Consider the following 22923-nt stretch of genomic DNA (forward strand, 5'->3'; position numbering starts at 1 on the left):
AAGAGTTGAGTTGGAAATGTGGGCAGAGTGAGTTCAGCCAAAATTAAGATGGGTGAACAAAATTGCCTGGTTTTGAAAATAAAAATTTTTCTATCTGTCTGTCTGTCTGTCTGTCTATCTATCTATCTATCTATCTATCTAAAAATGGGTATTTTAATGGAGGCAAATGTAAAAGTAACTGTGCACCATCATCCCCACCAATTTTCTGACCAATCAAAGAATGGACAGTGTATAATTTAGTGCACTTTAGCTGTTGCAGTGTAAAACCGACTGAAACAAATAGTCACAAAAGCCCAAACTCTGGTGTGAAACAGGCTGAGTGTGTGTTGTTTGTGTTGCAGGTCTGAGATGGGAGGATGGCTGTTGAGTGTATCTGCTGTATTACTCTCCCTGATTCTGATTGGCTGTGATGCTGACGGTGGTAAGAGTCTCTGTTTTCTCTTTAATCTCATTTTTATTATAGAAATCATAGATCATGCAGTATTTATTCTCACTTACCTTTTATACTCACTGTCGTTCTTTCATAGCTACTGTTTTGAGGTTGAACAAGACTTACAGAACGCTGATAAAAATCCCACTAAAATGTAGAACAGACTCAGTTTATATCACAATACCTACATTTAGAGTCGGTTACTCATTCAGCCTAATGAGAAACTGTAGAACAGACTCAGTTTATATCACAATACCTACATTTAGAGTCAGTTATTCATTCAGCCTAATGAGAAACTGTAGAACAGACTCAGTTTATATCACAATACCTACATTTAGAGTCAGTTATTCATTCAACCTAATGAGAAACTGTAGAACAGACTCAGTTTATATCACAATACCTACATTTAGAGTCGGTTATTCATTCAGCCTAATGAGAAACTGTAGAACAGACTCAGTTTATATCACAATACCTACATTTAGAGTCAGTTATTCATTCAGCCTAATGAGAAACTGTAGAACAGACTCAGTTTATATCACAATACCTACATTTAGAGTCGGTTATTCATTCAGCCTAATGAGAAACTGTAGAACAGACTCAGTTTATATCACAATACCTACATTTAGAGTCAGTTATTCATTCAGCCCAACGAGAAACTGTAGAACAGACTCAGTTTATATCACAATACCTACATTTAGAGTCAGTTATTCATTCAGCCTAATGAGAAACTGTAGAACAGAGTCAGTTTATATCACAATACCTACATTTAGAGTCAGTTATTCATTCAGCCTAATGAGAAACTGTAGAACAGACTCAGTTTATTTATAAAGATTGTGGTTGTCGTTTTCTTTGTGCCTGTAAAACACTGTATAGAAATCCAAAACACAATGTGCTTCAGTTTCTTGTCTAACTTCACAACAGCAGTGATGTAAGAACACATTTGTGGGCGGGGCATGACTAGGACTTGACTGGTCTCACTTTGTTCCCAGGAAACCACTGTTTGGCGAGCAGAGCAACTAGCTGCTCTGCCTGCCTACAGGCTGGACCAGGATGTGCCTACTGTCCAGATGAGGTGAGCATACCTGGGGTACACACACCACCTGGACAGGCTCCTATCCATATTTAAATTACTACACCCACTGGCCACTTTATTAGAAACACCCACATTGTGCTTCCACTAACTGGCCACTTTATTAGAAACACCCACTTTGTGCTTCCACTAACTGGCCACTTTATTAGAAACACCCACATTGTGCTTCCACTAACTGGCCACTTTATTAGAAACACCCACATTGTGCTTCCACTAACTGGCCACTTTATTAGAAACATCTACCACTGTATGGCGACTGAAGACTAAAGGCACTTTAACTGCAGTGTTACTGAGTGAAGTTTGTTGTTAAACCAGGTGTTTCCGTTTGATCGCTGTGACCTGCTGAGGAACCTGCAGTCCCACGGCTGCCTTCAGGTGGTCTCTGTGAAGAGCGAAATGTCCATGCAGCAGGTGAGGACTTTTCTGCTGCTGTTCTAACGTCTGTCCTACTTTACCACCTAGAAGTCTTGAGGTGTTACTGATGTTTTGCGCTGCTATTCGAAGGAGAATTCCACCAATTTTCCGAATTCATAGTGGTTGATACGTAAACAGAGTGATTCAGAGTGGTTTGGTGTGAAATGCTTCAGATGTCTTTACAGTGGTGGTGATAGGAACCAGGGGTCGCCATGACTACAACACAACTATAGACATTTTATTTACTATCCAGAACCACCAGTGAACCTACACGAGTCTTCTGAGTCTATATGGAATGTTGATGATGGAAAATAGTGGAACATCTGAAATAATAAGTTTTCTTTGGGGACTATTTTGCCTCACAGCGCCCTGCATGTATCCCTCCACCATGAATGGAGTTTCAGTTCTCTAAACTATCATAAAACAGTGTCTCAGTCATCAGGCAGTGAATTCATAACCATTTCATGTAGGAACTTTCTGTGAGGGAGCTTTTAGAGGTGGACGTCTGGTTCCTGTCACCACCGCTGTGAACAGTTCTGACTCGGTAAGTTTATCTAGAACAGAGCGTTTCACACCAAACCACTCTGAACCCCTCTGAACCACTCTGACCCGCTTTGAAAAATTTGAAAAATCTCTGTGTTGCTCTGACGATGTATCATACAGTTATGTAGATATAATTGCATAATTACATTCTGTTTACATGTCAAAACTTTCATTCAAATTCAAATAGTACTAAATTTGTAAACACAGTTGTGGTTCGGATTGAAAGATTAGAATCTGCACTTTCCAAACTGTTTCTCCAGTTATTTTAATGAAATACAAGTCAGAAATCATTCATATAAAATTAAAGCATGATTAAACTAATAATTAAAACAGAACACAGACTAATGTTTTATACTCACAGCACTGATATTAATCCTCTGTCTGTCTTTTTCTCCTTCAGAATCTACGGATCGACACCAGCCGGAATTCTGCTCAGGTCGCCCCTCAGAGGATGATGATGACCCTGTTGCCGGGAGAGGAGAAGCAGGTTGTGATGGAGGTGTTTGAGCCGGGCCGCGGACCGCTCGACCTCTACATCCTCATGGACTTCTCCAACTCCATGTCTGACGATCTGGACAACCTGAAGAGGATGGGAGACGAGCTGGGTAAATAACGGCAACAGCAACACTCTGAAAAAGATCTGCTGTTTTAACTACAGCAGCACCCTAGCAACCACCTGAAACGCTACGGAAACCACCTCATAACAACTTAGCAACCATCCTGAATGCCATAAAATCTGCTTACCAATACCAATAAGACGTAGCAACTGTCTAGCACCATACGTTAAAAAAATGGTGTTAACTTAAATACGTTAGCAAACTGCACTAAAACTTTGACTTAACTGAACTTCAGCATATGACAAAGACTCTTGTTTTGTTAACTTGCTATTAGAAGTTCACTTAAATCAAAAATTTAAGGCAGCTTAGTAACTTTTTTAACTTAGTTACATCTTTTTAGACAGTGTACACTGTAAAAAACGTCTCATCAGATCAACCTAAAAAAAAGTAGATCTGACGAGCCACTTTTTACAGTGTAGCAGTACCTTAGCAGTCACCTGTAACACCATAACAACCGCTTATCAGCACCCTAGCAACCACCTGCACCGTAAAAGCCATGTAGCTTTTAATCCTAAAAAAGTAAGTAACCGAGTTAACTTGAGTTAAGTTGAGCTCACTGAACTTAAAGTAGTACGTTTATAAACGTAAAACACATATTATTCTTTTGTTAATGTAACATCAGACGTTTTTTACAGTGTAGCAACACCGTAAAAACAACAACCTGGAACACCACAACAACGTCTTAGCAACCACCTGGAACACCCTACTGTAGGAACACAGCTCAGGAACTGCTTAAGCTGTGCAATCACATTCAGTACTGCATCACTGTTTGCTTTCGCAGCCCAGCTGGTCGGGACGCTCTCAGACGACTACACCATCGGATTCGGCAAATTCGTCGACAAAGTGATCGAACCACAGACGGACATGAGGCCGACAAAGTGAGTGTCTGTGATTTATTTTAATAGGTTAATCGGGTTTATTGCCATTATTACATTTAGTTGCAGTACCGCCAAAACAAGGCAAACAGCACATCATCACTCCTCTATTCCAGGCCTGGAGGGGCCGGCATCCAGCACAGCATGGGGGTTCCAGGACCCCCTAAATAACCTAAAGGAATGTCTCAAAATCAACCTGAGGGTCACTGAAAATGATGACGTTATTCTGTCCATTAGTGAAGCTGATTGTTTATCTGCTTCCCCCACAATCAGCTTCCGTCTCTGGAGTTCTTAACTAACTAGAGCTGCAGCTCTGCTCTGCCTCAGGGTGGCGCTGTAGCAGACCGGTTCACCCAGTTGGTCCTTCATAGTCTAGAAACTGTAACTCTGCCTGGATTCCTCTGAAAAACTTTACAATGAGCTGCAGCAGATCTGTAAATCTGAAAACTCGCCCAGTTTCCCAAGAGTTTGGAGTGAAGAGTGACTGTTCCTCATTTCTCACACTGAAGACAGAAGAGGAGACGAGGAAGATCTCAGTTACTGTGAGGAAGAGCGCAGAACCGCACTAGAACAGAGACTCTACAGAAGAGGAGACGAGGAAGATCTCAGTTACTGTGAGGAAGAGCGCAGAACCGCACTAGAACAGAGACTCTACAGAAGAGGAGACGAGGAAGATCTCAGTTACTGTGAGGAAGAGCGCAGAACCGCACTAGAACAGAGACTCTACAGAAGAGGAGACGAGGAAGATCTCAGTTACTGTGAGGACGAGCGCAGAACCGCACTAGAAAAGAGCACAGGAACATTAGATATAGGTAAAGATACTGGTCAGAGCGCCCCCTGCTGTTTGCGTTCATATAGGTTATGAAAATTACAGGTTGTACTATATCGTGCTGTATCGTCTCCATGTTGAGTTACATGTGACACATCCATGATCTGTATTATTGACACTGAGTTATGAGTGTTTATGAATGTTTCTCCAAAACGGACCACAAACACTGTCACTGTCAGAACAGATAACAGATGCACTTTCCTCTCTCGCCCTGCCAGACTGGCTCAGCCGTGGCCCAACAGCGAGCCTCCGTTTTCCTTCCAGCACGTCATCACCCTCACCAGCAACATCAGCACCTTCAGACAGATCCTGCAGAAAGAGAAGATATCTGGCAACCTGGATGCTCCGGAGGGCGGCTTCGACGCCATCTTACAGGCAGCCGTGTGTCAAGTAAGGGTCATGCTAGAAATGTGCAAAAAACAATACCTGGCCACTTTATCAGAAACCCCCCTTTTGCTGGTCCTCTCTTGTTGCCAACTTACCGACTTTGTCCCTTTATTTTTTTTCCAAATCTTTATTCTGCATTTTGTGAAGCACAAAACAAACAAGCTGCATTATACAAGTATAACTTTAAAAAAGTATGTTTCAACGCTTCAGCCATAATCCATCCAACCCACCCCTCCCACTCACGCTGCTCCTGGGGATCTACAAGAGATAAACAAGATATCTAACAGGAGAAGAGTGGTCCAGCAGCTCTTGGTCAAAATCGATGTGTGAATAATAATCTGGAATATTTACAAATCAGAAAAAAAGTTACAAAAAACCTCTCGATCCACACACTTAGCGACTTTTCAGACCACTTTAGTGACGTTTTTTCCAAAATGCACCTACGACAAATCTGGCGACTTTTTGGACAAAACTGAGCCACTTTCCACAGAAGATAGGGGGCAGTGGAGGTCTGCACTCCCACCACAAGATCTTGTGGTGCAAGACTAATTTTCAGTGTTGTGCGGGGGGGGGGGACCCAGCCCCCTGCAGGTGGGTGCGGGACGAAGCATGTATGAAGAGAAATTCTGCAGATGGATAAACAGCCTAAATAAAGTAGAACGATCACTAAATCATATATAAACAATATAAAATGATACAGTAAAACAGTGAAAATGAATGAAGTCGTTCTAAAGAGCTGTGAACAGCCGATCGCAAGAACCGATCGCTGATTGTTGCAGCTCACAGTGACGATGTAGCCTTCAGTCCAATGTTGTAGCTGGTCTAAGCTGGTTTGCGCTGTTTGGTCAGGTGCTGGTTTACCTGGTCACCCACAGTGGTCATGCTGGTTGACCAGCATGTCGGCCTCCAAAACACATGCTGATGAGCTGGGTAAACAACAACGACAACAACACTGTAAAAAAGATCTGTCATTTGAACTACAGCAACACCCTAACAACCACCTGAAAGACCATGGAAATCACCTCTTGGATGCCACAGAAACCACAGCCCAGCAACCACAACAAAAATATAACATAGAGACAGTATAGCAATTCCCTAGCAACCACCTGGAATACCCTACACTAAAAAGCTGTAATTGTAATAAAGCAATTACATTACATTTCCTACGTAGTCTGTGCTGGTATTTCTAACACGAACAGTATCAGAAACCACAAAATGAGGTCTATTAGAGATGCTGAACACCTGAACACGCTCTGAGGCACACTGTTAGCACCACGCTAATTTTCTAGTGCTAATAAGCTTGCATTACTTGTTAGCCTCAAAACTAAAAACGCCAAAAATGACGTACCTGATCTGCCGACTACGTTTGCAGTGAAGCAGGAGGTTAAATTAGATTTTTCTCTGAACTGTCGCTTAAATTTGAATTTGAAACAGATCAGCCAGGTTGGACCTGCAGTAGAGTCGCCCTTTCAATTTCATACTGAACAGTAAAATTTGGTTTCATTCATTTCAGCCTGGACTGCCTTCTGACTGATCTGGCCAATGCGAAAAGAGCTCATTTACATATGGTTCTGTGGAAAACTTTTAGGCACTGGGCAAAATGACAATAATAAGTAGCAATTTTATGTGCTTGTTTTCCAAATCTCTTCTGACTGGCTGGTCAATTCTTCATTAAAGAGTTCTTCAGACTCGCCCACAGGATATGAACTAATTTTTCAAATAGGAAATAAGAAATTCTTGTTACGTTTAATCAGGGATGGGGGAGTGGCTAAGTAGCGCGCTACTTTTTGTAGCTAACTACAAATGTTAGTAGCTGGAGCCGCTACAGATGTATGAAATGTAGCTAACAGCTGTAGCGCCTACAGATGTTTGTGTAGCTATGGTGATAATTTTCACTACAGTTTCACTACAGGCTTCAGACAATCTGCGCAAAATGTGAACCACAGAACGCGGCCGGCAACTGACTGAGCCGCGGACAGGTCGAGCAAACGGTCACGCGCTGACCACCCTGTACTGGTAGGCTTAACTCAGGGGTCGCAACCAAAAGAGCCATTTTGACCTTTCAACAAAAATGAAACCACCTCAGGAGCCACAACAGTTTATGTCCGGTTTACCATCTTGGCTGTAAATCTGCCTCAGTGTGTGCTGATGTGCCAGTATAGACTAAAATATAATATACACGAAAACAAGACTCACTTTGCTCTGCTTTACTTTTCAAAAAGTAGCTAAAAAGTAACTAAAAAGTAGCTAAAAAGTAACTAAAAAGTAGCCACTACTTTTTCTGTAAAAGTAGCTAAATTGTAGCAGCTACAAATTTTGGGAAAGTAGCTACAAAGTAGCTAACTACTGATTTTTCTGTAGCTCTCCCAACCCTGATTTGAACTGAACCTACATTTGTTTGCATTTATTCCAGAGATGTGGTGATCATACATGCACAAAACCCACCTTACTGTCCAGATTAACGGTTTTAAATAATGTGCTAAGACACAGTAACAAAAGCAGCGTGTTGATTCTGAGGGAGAAAAAAGACTGTTTTGATGCATAAAACCACAAAAACATGTTATAATGCACTTCATGGAAAAATAATGCAGCACAATTGTAGGCTTTATTATATATATTATTATATATATAATTGTAGGCTTTATTAAGATATTAACACACTGTCCCGGTGCAGTCTCAGATTGGCTGGAGGAAGGACAGCACGCATCTGCTGGTCTTCTCCACTGAGTCGGCCTTCCACTACGAGGCGGACGGTGTGAACGTTTTGGCGGGTGTCCTGAACCGTAACGACGAGGCGTGTCACCTTAACACCACGGGCAGTTACACCCACGCCACGAAGCAGGACTACCCGTCCGTGCCCACGCTGGTGCGCATCCTCATGAAGCACAACATCATCCCCATCTTCGCCATCACCAACCACTCGCTGTCCTACTACGAGGTGAGGAATAACAACAGTCTTCTGCCTAATAATAATAATAAAAATAATAATAATAATAATAATAATACAGGCCTCTGGATGGTACTGATGCTGTTGTTTGTGTTGTGAATGTACAGAAACTGGTTCATTACTTCCCCATCGCTGAGCTGGGAGTGCTGACCGACGACTCGTCCAACATCCTACACATCATAAAGACTGCGTTCGAGGTGAGTTTAGAACTGTGAGAGTGGACAGCACCCTGAGGTTGGATGATGTTGCCGAAAAGTCTTAATTAAAGCCCAGGAGAGCCGTGTCTTCACCTTAAATAGGTTAGCCTTGCTGATGTTTGTGCACCATACACAGGTCTGACCTGTGAATAACTTTCCAATGACTGATCAACAGCTGATGTATTTTGCCAACATTCTCCTCTCTCGGTGTGAAACAGGAGGTCCTTATCTTGGGTAGTGTGTATGTAAGCAGTCCCCGCACCAATCACAAGGCTGATGTGGTTTGTCCCGCCCACACGGCTTTAACAGAACTGTGTTCCTCTTCAAAGTCTGAGAAACTCACTGAGAGAAAGTTCATCCAGCTAGAACGTCCATTCATTCACTCGTTCATTCGGTCAGCCGGTCACTCCGGATACAGATCCAGCAGAATGAGAATCTTCTTCAATCACTGCTCATTAGAATATTAAGCCACGCCCAGACAGTTCTCAGATGAGATCAGTGATTTTAAGTCATGTCTTATCATATTTTTATTCAAACCTTCCTGGATGTTTAATACAGCACTCTGTGTTTGAGTGTTACATCATTATCATACAGACATTTCTAAGTTTCCTGGTTGTTGAATATCCTGCTTGCTAATTCAAAATTTTGTTTGAATTATATAATTTGGCCACATGGTGGCACTGAATAGCTTCTTGTAAGTATCTGCATTCATTCCAGCTCTCTCCTTTGTGTTTGGAGCTCTGAGTCTGGACTTTAGTGCCGGACCTGCAGATAAGAAGCCCCAAAGTTGCAAATCACCATCTCAAAGCTGAGCTAACGTTCTTGGTCAAGTCGACATCGTTGATTTCACAGTGATAAAATCGTCCGATGTGAAATGTTAAGTGTCCTCTCTGAGCTTGCCTGAGCACAATTCAGTAAAAAAGTGTAGCTTAAAGTAAGTTTTGAATAATGTTATTTATCATTAAATTGAACTGCTTCTGAAGGAAACGATAGAAAATCCAAATTTGACTGTGAATAAAAGTATGAAAATTAGATGTGATCAAAAATATTCAAATGTGTACTGTTCAAAGTTCATCCAACGTATAGTTATACGAAATGTCGTCACTTTAAACCAGTCAGAACAATTTCTGTGGCTATTTTCTTATGCTTTAGTCGTATGCGTAAGTTTGTGCGCCCTGGTCAAATTCCTTGTTTTTTGTTGATTGAGTGTAAATAAGTTACACATCCTCTACAGAGACACACTTCTGTACACTTTAATACACACTTACTGTTTATTTACTAAATTGGGTACCAATGTAGCACAAAATGTGGCCTGTCCAAACATTTTTGCACACGACTGTATGTCCGATAGTCTGCAGACTCCAGCGTTTCTTCTGGTATTAATGGTGAGTTTGCACTGCAGTAACAGCCTCTACTCTTCTGGAAGGCTTTACAGTAGATGTTGGAACATTGATGTGAGGATCTGATTGCATTCGACCACAAACATATGTCCCCTTTTAATGCCCACAAACATTTGTTATCACTTGGTGACAAACTGAAGGGTTTTGCTGTTCGTGTTTCTCGCAGAGTATCCGCTCAAAGATCAGCATCCAAACAGAGAACAGACCCAAAGCCATCAACACTCAGATCCTCTCAGCCGCCGGAGGAGGAGCAGACCTGAAGATCCAGCCTGGACAAATAGTGAGTCTTCACAGCTTTACATTAGTACGATTCATAGTGGTTGAGACGTAAACAGAGAGATTCAGAGCGGTTTGGTGTGAAATGGTTCAGATCTCTTTACAGTGGTGGTGATAGGAACCAAGGGGTCGCCATGACTACAACACAGATATAGACATTTTATTTACTGTCCAGAACCACCAGTGAACCTACACGAGTCTTCTGAGTTTATATGGAATGTTGATGATGGAAAATAGTGGAAAATCTGAAATAATAAGTTTTCTTTGGGGACTATTTTGCCTCACAGCGCCCTGCATGTATCCCTCCACCATGAATGGAGTTTAAAAATATGTTTAAACCATCTTTCATGTGAAAATAAGCTATGCAGTCACTCTGCCTTTTCCTCAGGAAAAGCATTTTCCAGTTATTTTTGTTGTTGTTATTACTATTGTTACTGATGTTACCCATGATGTACTCAGGTAAACTGATTTATTACAGCATTCATGAGGCTGTGGATGTGGATGTGATTGATTTGACAGTACAGTGTAAAACATGTTTGCGATGTTTTTCTGTGAATGTCCTGTAGGGGAACGTCACGGTGGTTGTGAGCGCTAAGACCGAGTTCAACGAGAAGCACGTGTGCAGCCAGCCCGAGAGCGATCGTCAGGGGGTGATGAGGGTCAAACCCACCACATTCAGCTCCGCCTTCGAAATTGATACCAGAGTGCTCTGCGAAACGTGTGACTGTGAGAAGGTGAGTGACCAATCAATCAATCAATCAATTCTCTCGCTACCACTCATCAGTTTGGCTGTTGCCTCCGGCTTTATGCCGTAGCTCGCAGTGTCACTACTACTGGCACACATGCTTACATGTGTGATATTGTTTTCTTCTACAAAGAAACCTGATTAGTAAAGTCATGGATAAGTATGAACTTAAAACGGAAGGCTTGCAAACCTCAGCTGCTTTTATTCGGCTCAAAGGCACTGATATCTAGTTGATCTGTCTTTGGCGTCAGCATTGATGGGATGCATTTATCATTTCTGTAGTTTAGACTGCATCCTCGTAATATTGCTCGTCTCCAGCCGTCCCTCAGCCAAGTGTCGAAACACTTGAGCATGCATTAGTGACCTCACGGTTACACTACTGTAATGTTCTCCCCTCTGGCCTCCCATTCAAAGCCCTCAGTAAGTTACAGTGTGTACAGAACCCACTCTGAGAAGACTGACCACATCACCCCTGTCCTTTAGAGTCTTCACTCGTTGCTCATTACATTCCGTGTTCAGTACAAGGTTCTCCTTATTACATATAAAGCTTTGCATGGTCTGGCTCCTCAGTATCTGGCTGAGCTTCATCTATATGTCCCGTCCCAACTTTAAAATCACAAAATTTAGGCCTTCTTCATGTTCCAAGGTTTAACCTGACCTGGGGGCAGTCGTGGGCTGGAGGTTGGGGAACCAGCCATGTGACCAGAAGGTCGCTGGTTTGATCCCCTGAGCTGACAGTATGTGACTGAAGTGCCCTTGAGCAAGACACCTAACCCCCAACTGCTCCCTAGGCACTGCGGATAGGGCTGCCCACCGCTCCGGGCAAGTGTGCTCACTGCCCCCTAGTGTGTGTGTTCGCTAGTGTGTATGTGGTGTTTCACTGCATGGATGGGTTAAATTACAGAGGTGAAATTTCCCTGTTGTGGGACTAATAAGGGTCTCTTAATCTATGGGTGGTCAATCATTTAGCGTAGCAGCTCCCAAATTAAGGAATACCCTTCCCGAGTCTATTCGGTAGGCCCCGCCTGTTTCCTCATTTAAAGCTCTGTTAAAGACACACTTGTTTTCTTTATATGCTCAGTGATCCTCTTGTGCTTGACTGCTGTGCCTGTAATTGTCCTTTTGTTGCTGTGTACTTTTCAGTGTTTAATGTGTTCCTGTTCTTTGATCATATAGAGTCCTTGAGCAGGGAAGGCGCTATATCAGTAAAAGTGATGATAAAGATGAAAAAAAACTTTTTTATTGGCTTTTTTTACCTTTTTAAACACACTCTTATCTTTTTCCCCCAGAATCCAATCGTAAAGGCGATCCGGTGCAATGGTAACGGTAACCTGGTGTGTGGAACGTGCCGCTGTTATGAGAAATGGTAATTCTGAGCTGGAAGCTCACATTAAACTCCCACTCAGTTCAGTTTAATGACTGCAGCACTTTTTACAGTACATTCTTTAAAAAGGGGTTCTTTTTTGATTTTATGTAGAACCATGAACACTCAAAGAACCCTTGATTAAATTATTCTTCATTAAATGGTTCTTTGCATGGTGAAATGGTTCTTCAGACTGATGGAGAATGTGTTGTTCTTCTATTTGTACAGGATCAAGTTATCATATTGTAATATTGTCACTATTACAATGGAAAAAGAACCCTTTTTGGTGCTGTATAGAACCCTTTTCAAAAAGGTTCTACATAGAACCCTATACAACACATTCTCCATCAGTCTGAAGAACAATTTCACCATGCAAAGAACCATTTAATCATGTAAAGTGTTCTTTGGGTGTTCATGCACTGTAAAAAAATGACAGGTCAACCTAAAATGACTTCATGTGGCAACAAGTAAAGTAACAAGTTTTTTTTCAGCCTAAATAAATACTTTGACAGATTCTTTCAATCAGAGTCATTTATTGAGTGGAATAAAACTAGTTAATCACTTGTTACCACATTTTTACAGTGTATTCTGTTCTTGTCAATTGTCAGTATTTCTGTAAATTAAAAACAGCATGTGCGTTTGGAAAAATTACATTTTGAACATTAAATTTTACGGTGCTTTGACAGTCAAAATACTTTTTGACAAAATCTCAAAGTGTTTTACACAGTCATACGAAACATTGTGTTTACACATCATGTATCTAAAGAGAAGCAAATACAGAGAGAACAGTAGGGGCCCTAAAACAGAGCCTTGTGGAACACCATTCAGAAAAACACGTGATATCTTAAGAAGCCTCTTACTGTCCTGCCTTACTTTACTCTCTCTCTCTGCAGGATGGGTCCGTTCTGTAACTGCTCGTCGCAGGTCCAGTCCGATGCGGGCTGTATCGAGCCCAATAAGAAGGAGCCGTGCAGTGGACGAGGAGACTGTGTTTGTGGAACCTGTATATGTCATAATCCCAGCCAGTATGACGGCCCTTTCTGCCAGTACGACAAATCACAGTGCCAGAGATACGGGGGCTTCCTCTGCAACGGTCAGTGCCGGACACAAAACTGCCTGGAATAACATTTTCATTTTAACTTCTATCTATCTATGTATCTATCTATCTATCTATCTATCTATCTATCTGTCTGTCTGTCTGTCTGTCTGTCTATCTATCTATCTATCTGTCTGTCTGTCTGTCTGTCTGTCTGTCTGTCTATCTATCTATCTATCTGTCTGTCTGTCTGTCTGTCTATCTGTCTATCATATTGTATGTACCATACGTTTTTCAGTTTTTGACATATTTTGAAAATGCCTGTTGCTTTTTACGTTTTGTGTAAATTTCTTGATGAATGGACCAAAAGAAACAGTTCAAAATTGCTTGGAAAAGTTCTGGTTCCATTGACTTACATTAAGTGGCGTGTGTTTTTCCTTCTCCTGTAAAGTTACGAGGTTTTGATCCGACAACAGCGAAATATGATATGATATGAGACCTTGTCCAGTGTTAGTGTTGTCTATTTGATAGAGATCATAGGTAATAAGAGAGATAGTGTGAATATTTTTTGCTTTGCTTTTCTATTTATTTTGTTTACATTATTAACTCCTCACCATCGAATGTGTAACATAAATCAGGACCTCATGTGCAAAACTCTATGAAATTCGGGTAAAATATCCTTACAGTGTAAATATCTTAGCTTTTATTTATTTATAATTCTTTATGTTGTTAATTTTTGTGAAGGACAGGGTTTATATTTTTATCTTATTTTTACTTTTAGTATTATATATATTGTCTATAAAGTAACTGTAAAACCCTGTTGAGTAATTAAGGTTCATTATTTGCTGGTTAATTCTCTCCTTGTTACTTTTTTATCTTATCTAATTAAAAATGTGTGTCTGTATGTTTCAGACCGAGGCAGATGCTTCCTGGGCAGATGTGCATGCGAATCTGGGTGGACAGGAGACGCCTGCGAGTGTCCTCTCAGCAACGTGACCTGCCTGGACAACAAAGGGGTAAAAAACACACAGACGCACAGACACACAGACACACAGTAGGACAGACGATCGGAACATTTTAAAGAATGAACTGACCGTAATATGATAAAGAGACAGAACAGGCAGATTTATCCCTAAAAACAAACACAGCCCCCTCACTGTCAGGCAGAGGGGACCCTCAGGGCCTTCTAGAGCTGTGGCCCAATTCCGGGGCTGCATCCTTCGAAGGACGCGGTCTATGAAGGCTGTGTAGACCCGCGAAGGCTGAACGGAAATGAGACGGTCTGCTCTGCGGGGGATTTCCTGTTCGCCTCACAGCACCGCTGTTCTTTACCGCTGCATCACGGAACGCCGCTCCTGTCAAGTTCTTTTAAAGTTCTTTAAAGATGAAGCCAATAGGCTCGGCTTTGTTTACACGGCAGGTAAAAGTGGCCCAAATCTGATCTTGTTCTTCATCTGTGACACAGGTGTGTCTGTGTGTCAGTGTGAACAGATAAACACACTGAATCTGACATTTCCATTCTGATTTGGGACACTTTTGTATGTGGTACTGAAATCCGATACGTATCCGATCTGCAGCAGTGCAACTCAGCCAGATCGGAATTCATGCAACTTTTACGTCAATCCAACTCGACATTTGTCATCATTTCACTCTGCTGAGACTCGTAAACATTTAGGCTGATGTTTCTGCACAAAAAATTAGAAGAAACTGATCCAAAGCCCGAAAGAAATGCCCGGACGCTGCCGTAGGAGAGCGAGGCTGCAGCGTCAAAGAACAGATAAACGTCTGAAAGCAAAGTTTAAAGAATCCGAGGACGCGAACCAAAGAAGTGACTGAGGCCTGTTTAGATTCTGTTCGTACCCAAGATCAAATCCCAAATAAGAGAACGTTGGTGAGTCAGAGTCTTCATAAACCTGCATAAGTGGGTTTAAGAGGGAATTTCTTCTTAAGAACCGTCGGTGAATAAGGCCTTTGACACTTTGATACATTGTGCAATCGCATCTTCAAACTCACTTATCTTTCATTCTCTCTCTCTCTCTCTCTCTGTCTCTGTCTCTCTCTCTCTCTCTCTCTGTCTCTCTGTCTCTCTCTCTCTCTCTCTCTCTTTCTCTCTCTCTCTCTCTCTCTCTGTCTCTGTCTCTCTCTCTCTCTCTCTCTGTCTCTCTGTCTCTCTCTCTCTCTCTCTCTCTTTCTCTCTCTCTCTCTCTCTCTCTCTCTCTCTCAGACTCTGTGTAATGGCCGTGGAGTGTGTAAGTGTGGGCGCTGTGAGTGTGAATATTCCGGACTGGGCCTGGGCACAACCTGTGAACCGAACTTCCAGGTCAGTTTGATGTTGAGTGTCTTTAAGTCTTTTCTAAATGTCTGCGAACCATTTGATCATGATCTCATTCAATAACTTGCCGTATTAAATGCAGATTTATTCTGGAGGAAAAAGACATCACACATCTAAATATTTGTACCAAGACTTGTGACAGTGCTATGAAGGGAATGAAGCCAAAGGCCACGCCCACTTTATCCCCTTGTTGTGAAATCAGCAGAGAACTTGTAGAGAGGAGGATCAGAGCCGGTTTATGAGGAGCCTGGCCACTTCCTGTTTCCCCGTTATATCAAAAACAGGACTGCTAAACAGCAGGGGGCGCCTGTGAGAGAGTCCTCAATGACTGGGAGTGAATGGAGCTAAACAGCTAAACGTATATAGCGTTCCATTTTAAACTCCTATAACTCGAGTTTAAAAGCTCTTAAAATTATAACCAGTGTTAAAATGTTTTAAGCTGCTCTGTGTTCAGGAAATGAATGAATTCTTCTGTATTAAAATGTTTCAGCATTTATAAACTATGATTTTACTCAAGCGCTCCATCTTAACCCTTTATTTTGGACTCAATCGGGGGCGCCCTCTAGTGTTAGAGAAACCCAGAAGACTACAGTAAGTTCTCTGAGAGAATCACCATCTGTAATGTCTTCTAAAACTAAAGGAAAGTTCTGGTTCAGTGATTACGAACTATTTAAACTTTTTGTTTTAACCGTTGAGCTCCATTTACCCCTGTTCATTGAGGACTCTCTCGCGAGCGCCCCCTGCTGTTTAGCAGTCCTGTTTTTGATATAATGGAAGTGGCCAGGCTCCTCATAAACCGGCTCTGATATCAGCGCTCAAACCTTTCAGGTGTTTAAACCCCCTTTTGACCAAAAATGAGTTTTTATCAATAGTTTGTAAAAGAAAACTGTCAAATCATTATTTAAAACCTGCCATAGAAGATGAACATGAAGCTGAGTGCTGAAGATAAACGTACTCAGAGCTGATTCATCACACACCAAACGTTTACGGTGGTTTTCTGAAAAGTCCCTCAGTCTCTGAGGAGTTCTGCGCTGTGTGTTCAGGCTCAGCTGGGCATGTGTGAGAGCAAGAAGAGCTGCGTCCAGTGCCAAGCGTGGAAGACCGGAGAGATGAAAGGAGAGAAGTGCAAGGACTGTCCGTTCAAGGTGGTGATGGTGGACGAGCTGAAGGAGAGTGAGTGAACCTGTGATTTGTGTGGATTTAGGTGAATCAGATGTGCACATGGGCCGTAATAGTGACCACACAAGAGCGGTTTAAGCAGTTTCCGTTTGCTGCTTTGCCACATCAGTGTTTGTCACTCGCAACTGGTGTAAAAACAAAAGTGTTGCACGTCTCTGATGTTTATGCGTGATATCCTGATATTACTTATGCCTTATTATGCATCTATAGGTCTTCCATTAACTGAGCGCTTGAAAGGAAAAACATATATGTGACATTTTCTTTTGTATAAATCATGGTGTGGCATTATTTGATGTTCTGTATTTAAATAAAGGGGTCACAGAAATGTAAATAAGGCATTTTATAAAAGATTTGTGATGTAAACAATGCAAAATAAAATAGAAAACAAAATAATTGATCATCTAAAAAGGCTGGGATGGTTTATGCATGGTTTTTTTGGAGGGACTCAATTTTGTTTCCATGAATTACTCAATAACTACTAAGAATTACTAAGTTACTCTGTTTTTATTAGCATTACGAGTTACTCAGTATCTACTGTGAATTATTCAGTATTTATTAGGAATTTTTTTTAGTATTTATTATGAATTATTCAGTACTATGATTTATACAGTATCTTCTATAAATTCTTCAGTATTTATTAGGAATTATTTGGTACTATGAATTATTCAGTACATGCAGAGTAAAAGTGTCGGAGGAAATGGAAATATTCCAGATGTTTTTGTTTATTTTCAGGAGAAAAGGTGACAGAGACGTGTGAGTACCGTGATGAGGAGGATGACTGTACGTATTATTACACTGTGGACTTCCCGCCGAACCCCACCGATAAAGAGTACGAGGTGCAGGTGCTGAAGAAGAAAGGTGAGGAACCTGCGATAAACATCAGGCTTTACTGGGTTGATAAACGATGTTGAACACAGTGTTGCTGAAGCTCTGGGGTTCTAAAGAAAAAGAATCACTGAAGTAAGAAAACGGAAAGTTCTATGGTCTGTAAGACTGCAGAACTGAGCGCTGCAGGACCGTCAGAGGAGAGGAGAATGAAAGCGGTGTGAATGTTTGTTGATCTGGGTCTAAATGAGCTGACGGGGTTTATGCTGTGTGGTGCAGACTGTCCCCCTGGAGGCTTCCTCTGGCTGATTCCTCTCATCATGTTCCTGATGCTGCTGTTGGGTCTTCTGCTGCTCTGCTGCTGGAAATACTGCGCTTGCTGCAAGGTTCCCACTCACACCTGCACACTGTGGAGTGAAGATGATCTGGGTGGTTTTATCCCCACATACACAGTCGAGTGTAGAGTACCATAAACATTAAGATGTTCTGTTCCACCTTAAATGGCACAGCAGCAACACCTGCATCATTTAAGGTGGGATGGATCAATTGATCAATCAATCAACCTTTATTTAACCTCGGAGAACATTGAGGGTGACCCTCATTTACAACGTTGCAGAGTTGATACAGGAAAAAGAGACTGATAATGTGTAAAAACATATCAAATAATAAAATTTAATAATAAAAACAACTCAATTCAGGTAAAACATTAATAATAAAAATACAGTAGAAATTATATAACAATAATTAAAGCATAGCTAAAATGTAAAAGTTAAAAAAATCAAAAGAAGATAAATAAAACAGAAGGAGGATAAGATCAAAGGAAACTGAAAATTAATTAAAATGACTAAAATAATAATTAAATAATCATAATTAAAACAAGAATAAGAATATGAATAATAATAGAAAATATACAAATAAAAAAATGGAGTGCATAAGAGTCAGCATAGGAACTGAGGTCCCTTAGGTTGAGGTTCTTTGAGGTTCTGTTCTTGTTTATCTGGTCCAAAATAAAGCATTAAAGCTCCAGAGTGAGAGCAGCTCAGGAGCTGAACCAGCACAGCAGAACCAAATTCAACTCCAAAAAAAAGAATTAGGAGCTAAATTTGAATGATTAAAGTGGAACTGAGAAATAAAAATATCAACGTTTAACTATAAACACATCAGAATTTCACTGGAAACAGAACTGAGTAAATGGAAACTGACTATTTTCCCACTTGTGTAAATAAACAGATATAATACATGCATTCACTCTTAAAAAGATGGTTCTTCAAGGGTTCTTTAGTACAGACAGTGGTTCTGTATATAACAATGAACACTCAAAGAACCCTTTGTATGATTAAATGATTCTCTGCATGGTAAAATTGATCTTCAGGCTGATGGAGAATGTGTTGTTGATGGTTCTATATAGCACCAAAAATGGTTCTGGTTTGATATCATAACAATAGCAGAACCCTTTACGGTGCTTTACAGAATCATTTTCAAAAAGTTTCTGTGTAGAACCATCTACAACACATTCTCCATCAGTCTGAAGATCAGTTTTACCATGTGGAGAACCATTTAATCATGCAAAGGGTTCTTTGAGTGTTCATGCGTCTATATAGAACCACGTGAGGAACCATGTTCTAGTGTATATAAACACAGACGTAATGCATACCTACATATTGTCACTGTCTGAACCTCTGAGATACGAGGTTTTGTCCTGATAGCAACAGTATTTAAGTAACGTATCTGGAGATTCGGGTCACATTTTATATAAATTATATATTTGTATAAATATTTTATTGTGTTAAGAAAAAAATGTCAGATTAATTTATTAATTTATTTATTTAACATTTATTTTAGCCATTTAAACTCTGACTTTTTTGCATTGCTGAGGATTATTGTTCAGTAATTACATAGAAAACAATGCAGAGTGAGGTATTCTTAAGTTATAGAAGTGAGGAATACAAGTTTATATTCTACAGGTATATATTATTATATATAATATAAAGGTATATATTAGTATGTACAATAGACCTTAAATGGTATATAATTATATATCATTAAAAAGGTATTTGTTATTATATACTATAGGTATATAGTGTATACTATTATATATAGTACATAGGTGTGTATAGTAATATATACTATAGGTTATACATCAGTTTTATATGGTTATTATGACTGTAGAGGCCACTTTTTTCACTATTAAACCAACACTGACATTACAATTAACTCCACATATTTGGCTCAGTCCAAAACTTTGGAATCTACCTCCTTATATAAGGTTATTTTGGTGTTATATATTTTGTGTAGTAATGTTTTTGTTTGTCTCCATCAGGCCTGCCTGGCTCAGCTCTTAGCTCTGTGCTGCCCGTGCTGCGCCAAAGGTGATCACTGTTTTACTCACACCTGACTGAGCTAAACGAAGGGCTTTACTAATTACCTGGAGATTTAAAGGGCCAATATCATAGAAAACTGAATCCCCTTTAAATAAAAGAGTCTGGGGTACAGCCTACAGCAGTTTGGCCCCGCCCATTCAGCCTACACCGGTTTGGCCCCGCCCATTCAGTATACAGCGGTTTAGCCCCACCCATTCACAACAGACAGCCCTTTTTCTGCCTCAGCTGGGCTCCAATCTGCACTTAATGAGCAGCTTCATTACTGAAGTTCTCAAAAGTCTGTTACATAGAAAAAGGAGCTAATTTGAATATTATAAATGTTCTTTTTGCACGTTTTCTGTCTGGCGTCTTCCTGACGTTCCGGTTCCGTCTGCAGGTCGCATGGTCGGCTTTAAGGAAGATCATTACATGCTACGTCAGTCTTTGCTGACCTCAGACCATCTGGACACTCCTCTGGTGCGGACCGGCCCGCTTAAGAGCACAGATGTGGTCCGCTGGAAAGTGAGGGACAACGTCCACCGTCCACCCAGTCACCCTCAGAACCAGATCCAGCCCAACCCCAAAGAAATCAGTGAGTGTGACAGCAGAGGAGGATCCAGCTGAATCCTAAATAGATACTGAATAATTCATAGTGGATAGTGAATAATCTATAATAGATACTGAATAATTAATGAAGTTTATGAATATCTGTATTTGTTGTCTGTTTATCTCTCTAGTCGACTTCCCTCTCTCTCTGCGGCTGAACAGGCAGTTTTCGGACGAGCTCTCTCGCCCGGAGACTCGGGACGCTCAGAGTCTCAGGCAGGAGGTGGAGGACAATGTGAGTTGGCCTTTAAAGCCTATCATCAGTCTGGGGGGGGCTGGGTCAGTCGTGCTGTAGTGGCTTTTCCTGACCGCTGTGTGTTTATCGACAGCTCAACGACGTGTTCAAGCGCATCCCCGGCGCACACATGGTGCAGAAGACCAGGTTCAGGTGAGGCTCATCCTCATCCCTCTGAAAAAGGAGATCGCTTTGTAAAACAGCGCAGCGAGAATCTGAGTTTAAGTTTGATATTTACATAATAAAATAAATATAAATTAAAATGAAACACAAACTTTAAAATACATATTTTATATAGAAGAAGGTAAGAATATTAAAATTCTGTATATTTTCACTGTCTGTTTTTTTCGACATCACTTCAGCTCAGCGGTGTGAAAATGTCTTTATGAACGCTCCAGAATTACTCAGAACAAAGTCTACATTAACATTACATTTAGAAACATTTACCTTCTCCTGTGATGTTCTATTTTATTAAAAATATTTTATATGAAATAATATAATTTTATGTATATGTGAGAATATTTATACCTATAAAAATAAACCATAAAATCTGGCCTGTGCTAAAGTTTTGGCACTTTTTGAATTCATCTTTTATTTTTCCCAACATGTTAAATAGAATATTGTGCAAAAAGATGCAGAGAAATGACAATATTATTATTACTATTATTATTATTATTATTATTATTATTATTATTATTATTATGACATATATGTACTTTTACTTCGAAAATCAACAAAATATTTGTCCATGTTTGTAGTTCTACAGTTACAGACTGTAGTCCATCTGTTTCTCTGATACTTTGTTAGCCCCCTTTTACCCTGTTCTTCAGTGGTCAGGACCCCCATGGACCCTCACAGAGCAGGTACTATTTGGGTGGTGGATCATTCTCAGCACTGCAGTAACACTGACGTGGTGGTGGTGTGTTAGTGTGTGTTGTGCTGGTCTGAGTGGATCAGACACAGCAGTGCTGCTGGAGTTTTTAAACACTGTGTCCACTCACTGTCCACTCTATTAGACACTCCTACCTTGTCAGTCCACCTTGTAGATGTAAAGTCAAAGACAATGCTGAGAATGATCCACCACCCAAATAGTACCTGCTCTGTGAGGGTCCATGGGGGTCCTGACCATTGAAGAACAGGGTAACAAAGTATCAGAGAAACAGATGGACTACAGTCTGTAACTGTAGAACTACAAAGTGCACCTATATAGTAAGTGGAGCTGATAAAATGGACAATGAGCGTAGAAACAAGGAGGTGGTCATAATGTTATGCCTGATCGGTGTATATATATATATATATATATATATATATATATATATATATATATATATATATATTTGAAGCATTTCTATTGGTCCATTCATCATGAAAATTGAGCATGTGTGAAAAAGAACAGCTCGTATTTTCAAACTATGCAAAAAAGTGAACAAAAATGAGCCAGTAGACCGTTTTACTACATAAAACAATATAAAAGAAATTATAACAAACTAAAAACAATCAACAAACCAACACATCACCAGCTCAGTACAGTCACTGCCGTCTGTAGTTTGTCTGCCGTCTGTTTGATTGAGTGTGTCTGTTTCGCTTTAGGACTCAGAGGAATGCAGGAAAGAGGTAACGTCACTAATCAATCATTAATCATTGATCATCGTTAATCAGTCTCTCATACTGTGTCATTCTGCTCTCAGACAGTAGCAGCTGATCCTAACGTTCTGCTCCTCCTCCATCAGGCAGAATAACACGATAGTGGACACGGTTCTGTCGGCTCCGCGGTCCAGCTACAACGACATCGTGAGCCTGACCGATAAACAGGTGCAGGTCGGAAACTTAAGCAACCTGAGAGTGGTGCCCGGGTACTACACCGTCGCCACGGACAGAGGTGCGCATCACTTCCTCCTTCATGCTTTTATTTATACATCCATTCGTTTATTTATGAAATTATTTAACGAATGTTTTATATCGCCGTAATAACAACAAACTCCAAGCTTAGCGACAGTAGCTTTACAGAAGATGTGAAATATTCTCACTGATGGAATTTAAATGATGGAAATGATGAAAACGAGAAAGAAAGGTTTTGAAAGGACAGCGCCAGCATTTAAATGTGCTTTTATTTATTTGCTTGTTTGTTTGTTTATGTATAAACACATAAAGAAGGGGCTACTTTAAAGACTCTAAAGTAGAAGTTTGATTTGTTTGACACTTTTCTGCTCACTGTGAAATTCCAGTCGTCTCATTTG

The 22923-nt window shown here is 40.6% G+C and overlaps 1 protein-coding gene across 3 annotated transcripts in view; it reads left to right on the forward strand.

Annotated features, from left to right (window-relative positions):
- itgb4 (integrin, beta 4) overlaps window positions 1-22923 on the forward strand; it is a 66393-nt gene that overhangs the window by 21742 nt on the left and 21728 nt on the right. For all 3 annotated transcript variants that reach the window (XM_036579669.1, XM_036579667.1, XM_036579670.1), the window contains exons 2-24: window positions 342-421; window positions 1420-1502; window positions 1836-1931; window positions 2878-3082; window positions 3876-3972; window positions 5017-5188; window positions 7860-8123; window positions 8240-8329; window positions 9896-10009; window positions 10572-10739; window positions 12040-12116; window positions 13007-13206; window positions 14062-14165; window positions 15374-15469; window positions 16525-16654; window positions 17393-17518; window positions 17765-17871; window positions 19806-19854; window positions 20243-20437; window positions 20583-20686; window positions 20781-20839; window positions 22277-22300; window positions 22417-22565. In XM_036579669.1, the coding sequence (XP_036435562.1) occupies window positions 349-421; window positions 1420-1502; window positions 1836-1931; window positions 2878-3082; window positions 3876-3972; window positions 5017-5188; window positions 7860-8123; window positions 8240-8329; window positions 9896-10009; window positions 10572-10739; window positions 12040-12116; window positions 13007-13206; window positions 14062-14165; window positions 15374-15469; window positions 16525-16654; window positions 17393-17518; window positions 17765-17871; window positions 19806-19854; window positions 20243-20437; window positions 20583-20686; window positions 20781-20839; window positions 22277-22300; window positions 22417-22565 (2782 nt within the window). In that variant the 5' untranslated portion in view covers window positions 342-348. The remainder of the gene's footprint in view (window positions 1-341; window positions 422-1419; window positions 1503-1835; window positions 1932-2877; window positions 3083-3875; window positions 3973-5016; window positions 5189-7859; window positions 8124-8239; window positions 8330-9895; window positions 10010-10571; window positions 10740-12039; window positions 12117-13006; window positions 13207-14061; window positions 14166-15373; window positions 15470-16524; window positions 16655-17392; window positions 17519-17764; window positions 17872-19805; window positions 19855-20242; window positions 20438-20582; window positions 20687-20780; window positions 20840-22276; window positions 22301-22416; window positions 22566-22923) is intronic.

Source organism: Colossoma macropomum, unplaced genomic scaffold (genome assembly GCF_904425465.1).
Source record: "Colossoma macropomum unplaced genomic scaffold, Colossoma_macropomum, whole genome shotgun sequence".
Taxonomy (NCBI): domain Eukaryota; kingdom Metazoa; phylum Chordata; class Actinopteri; order Characiformes; family Serrasalmidae; genus Colossoma; species Colossoma macropomum.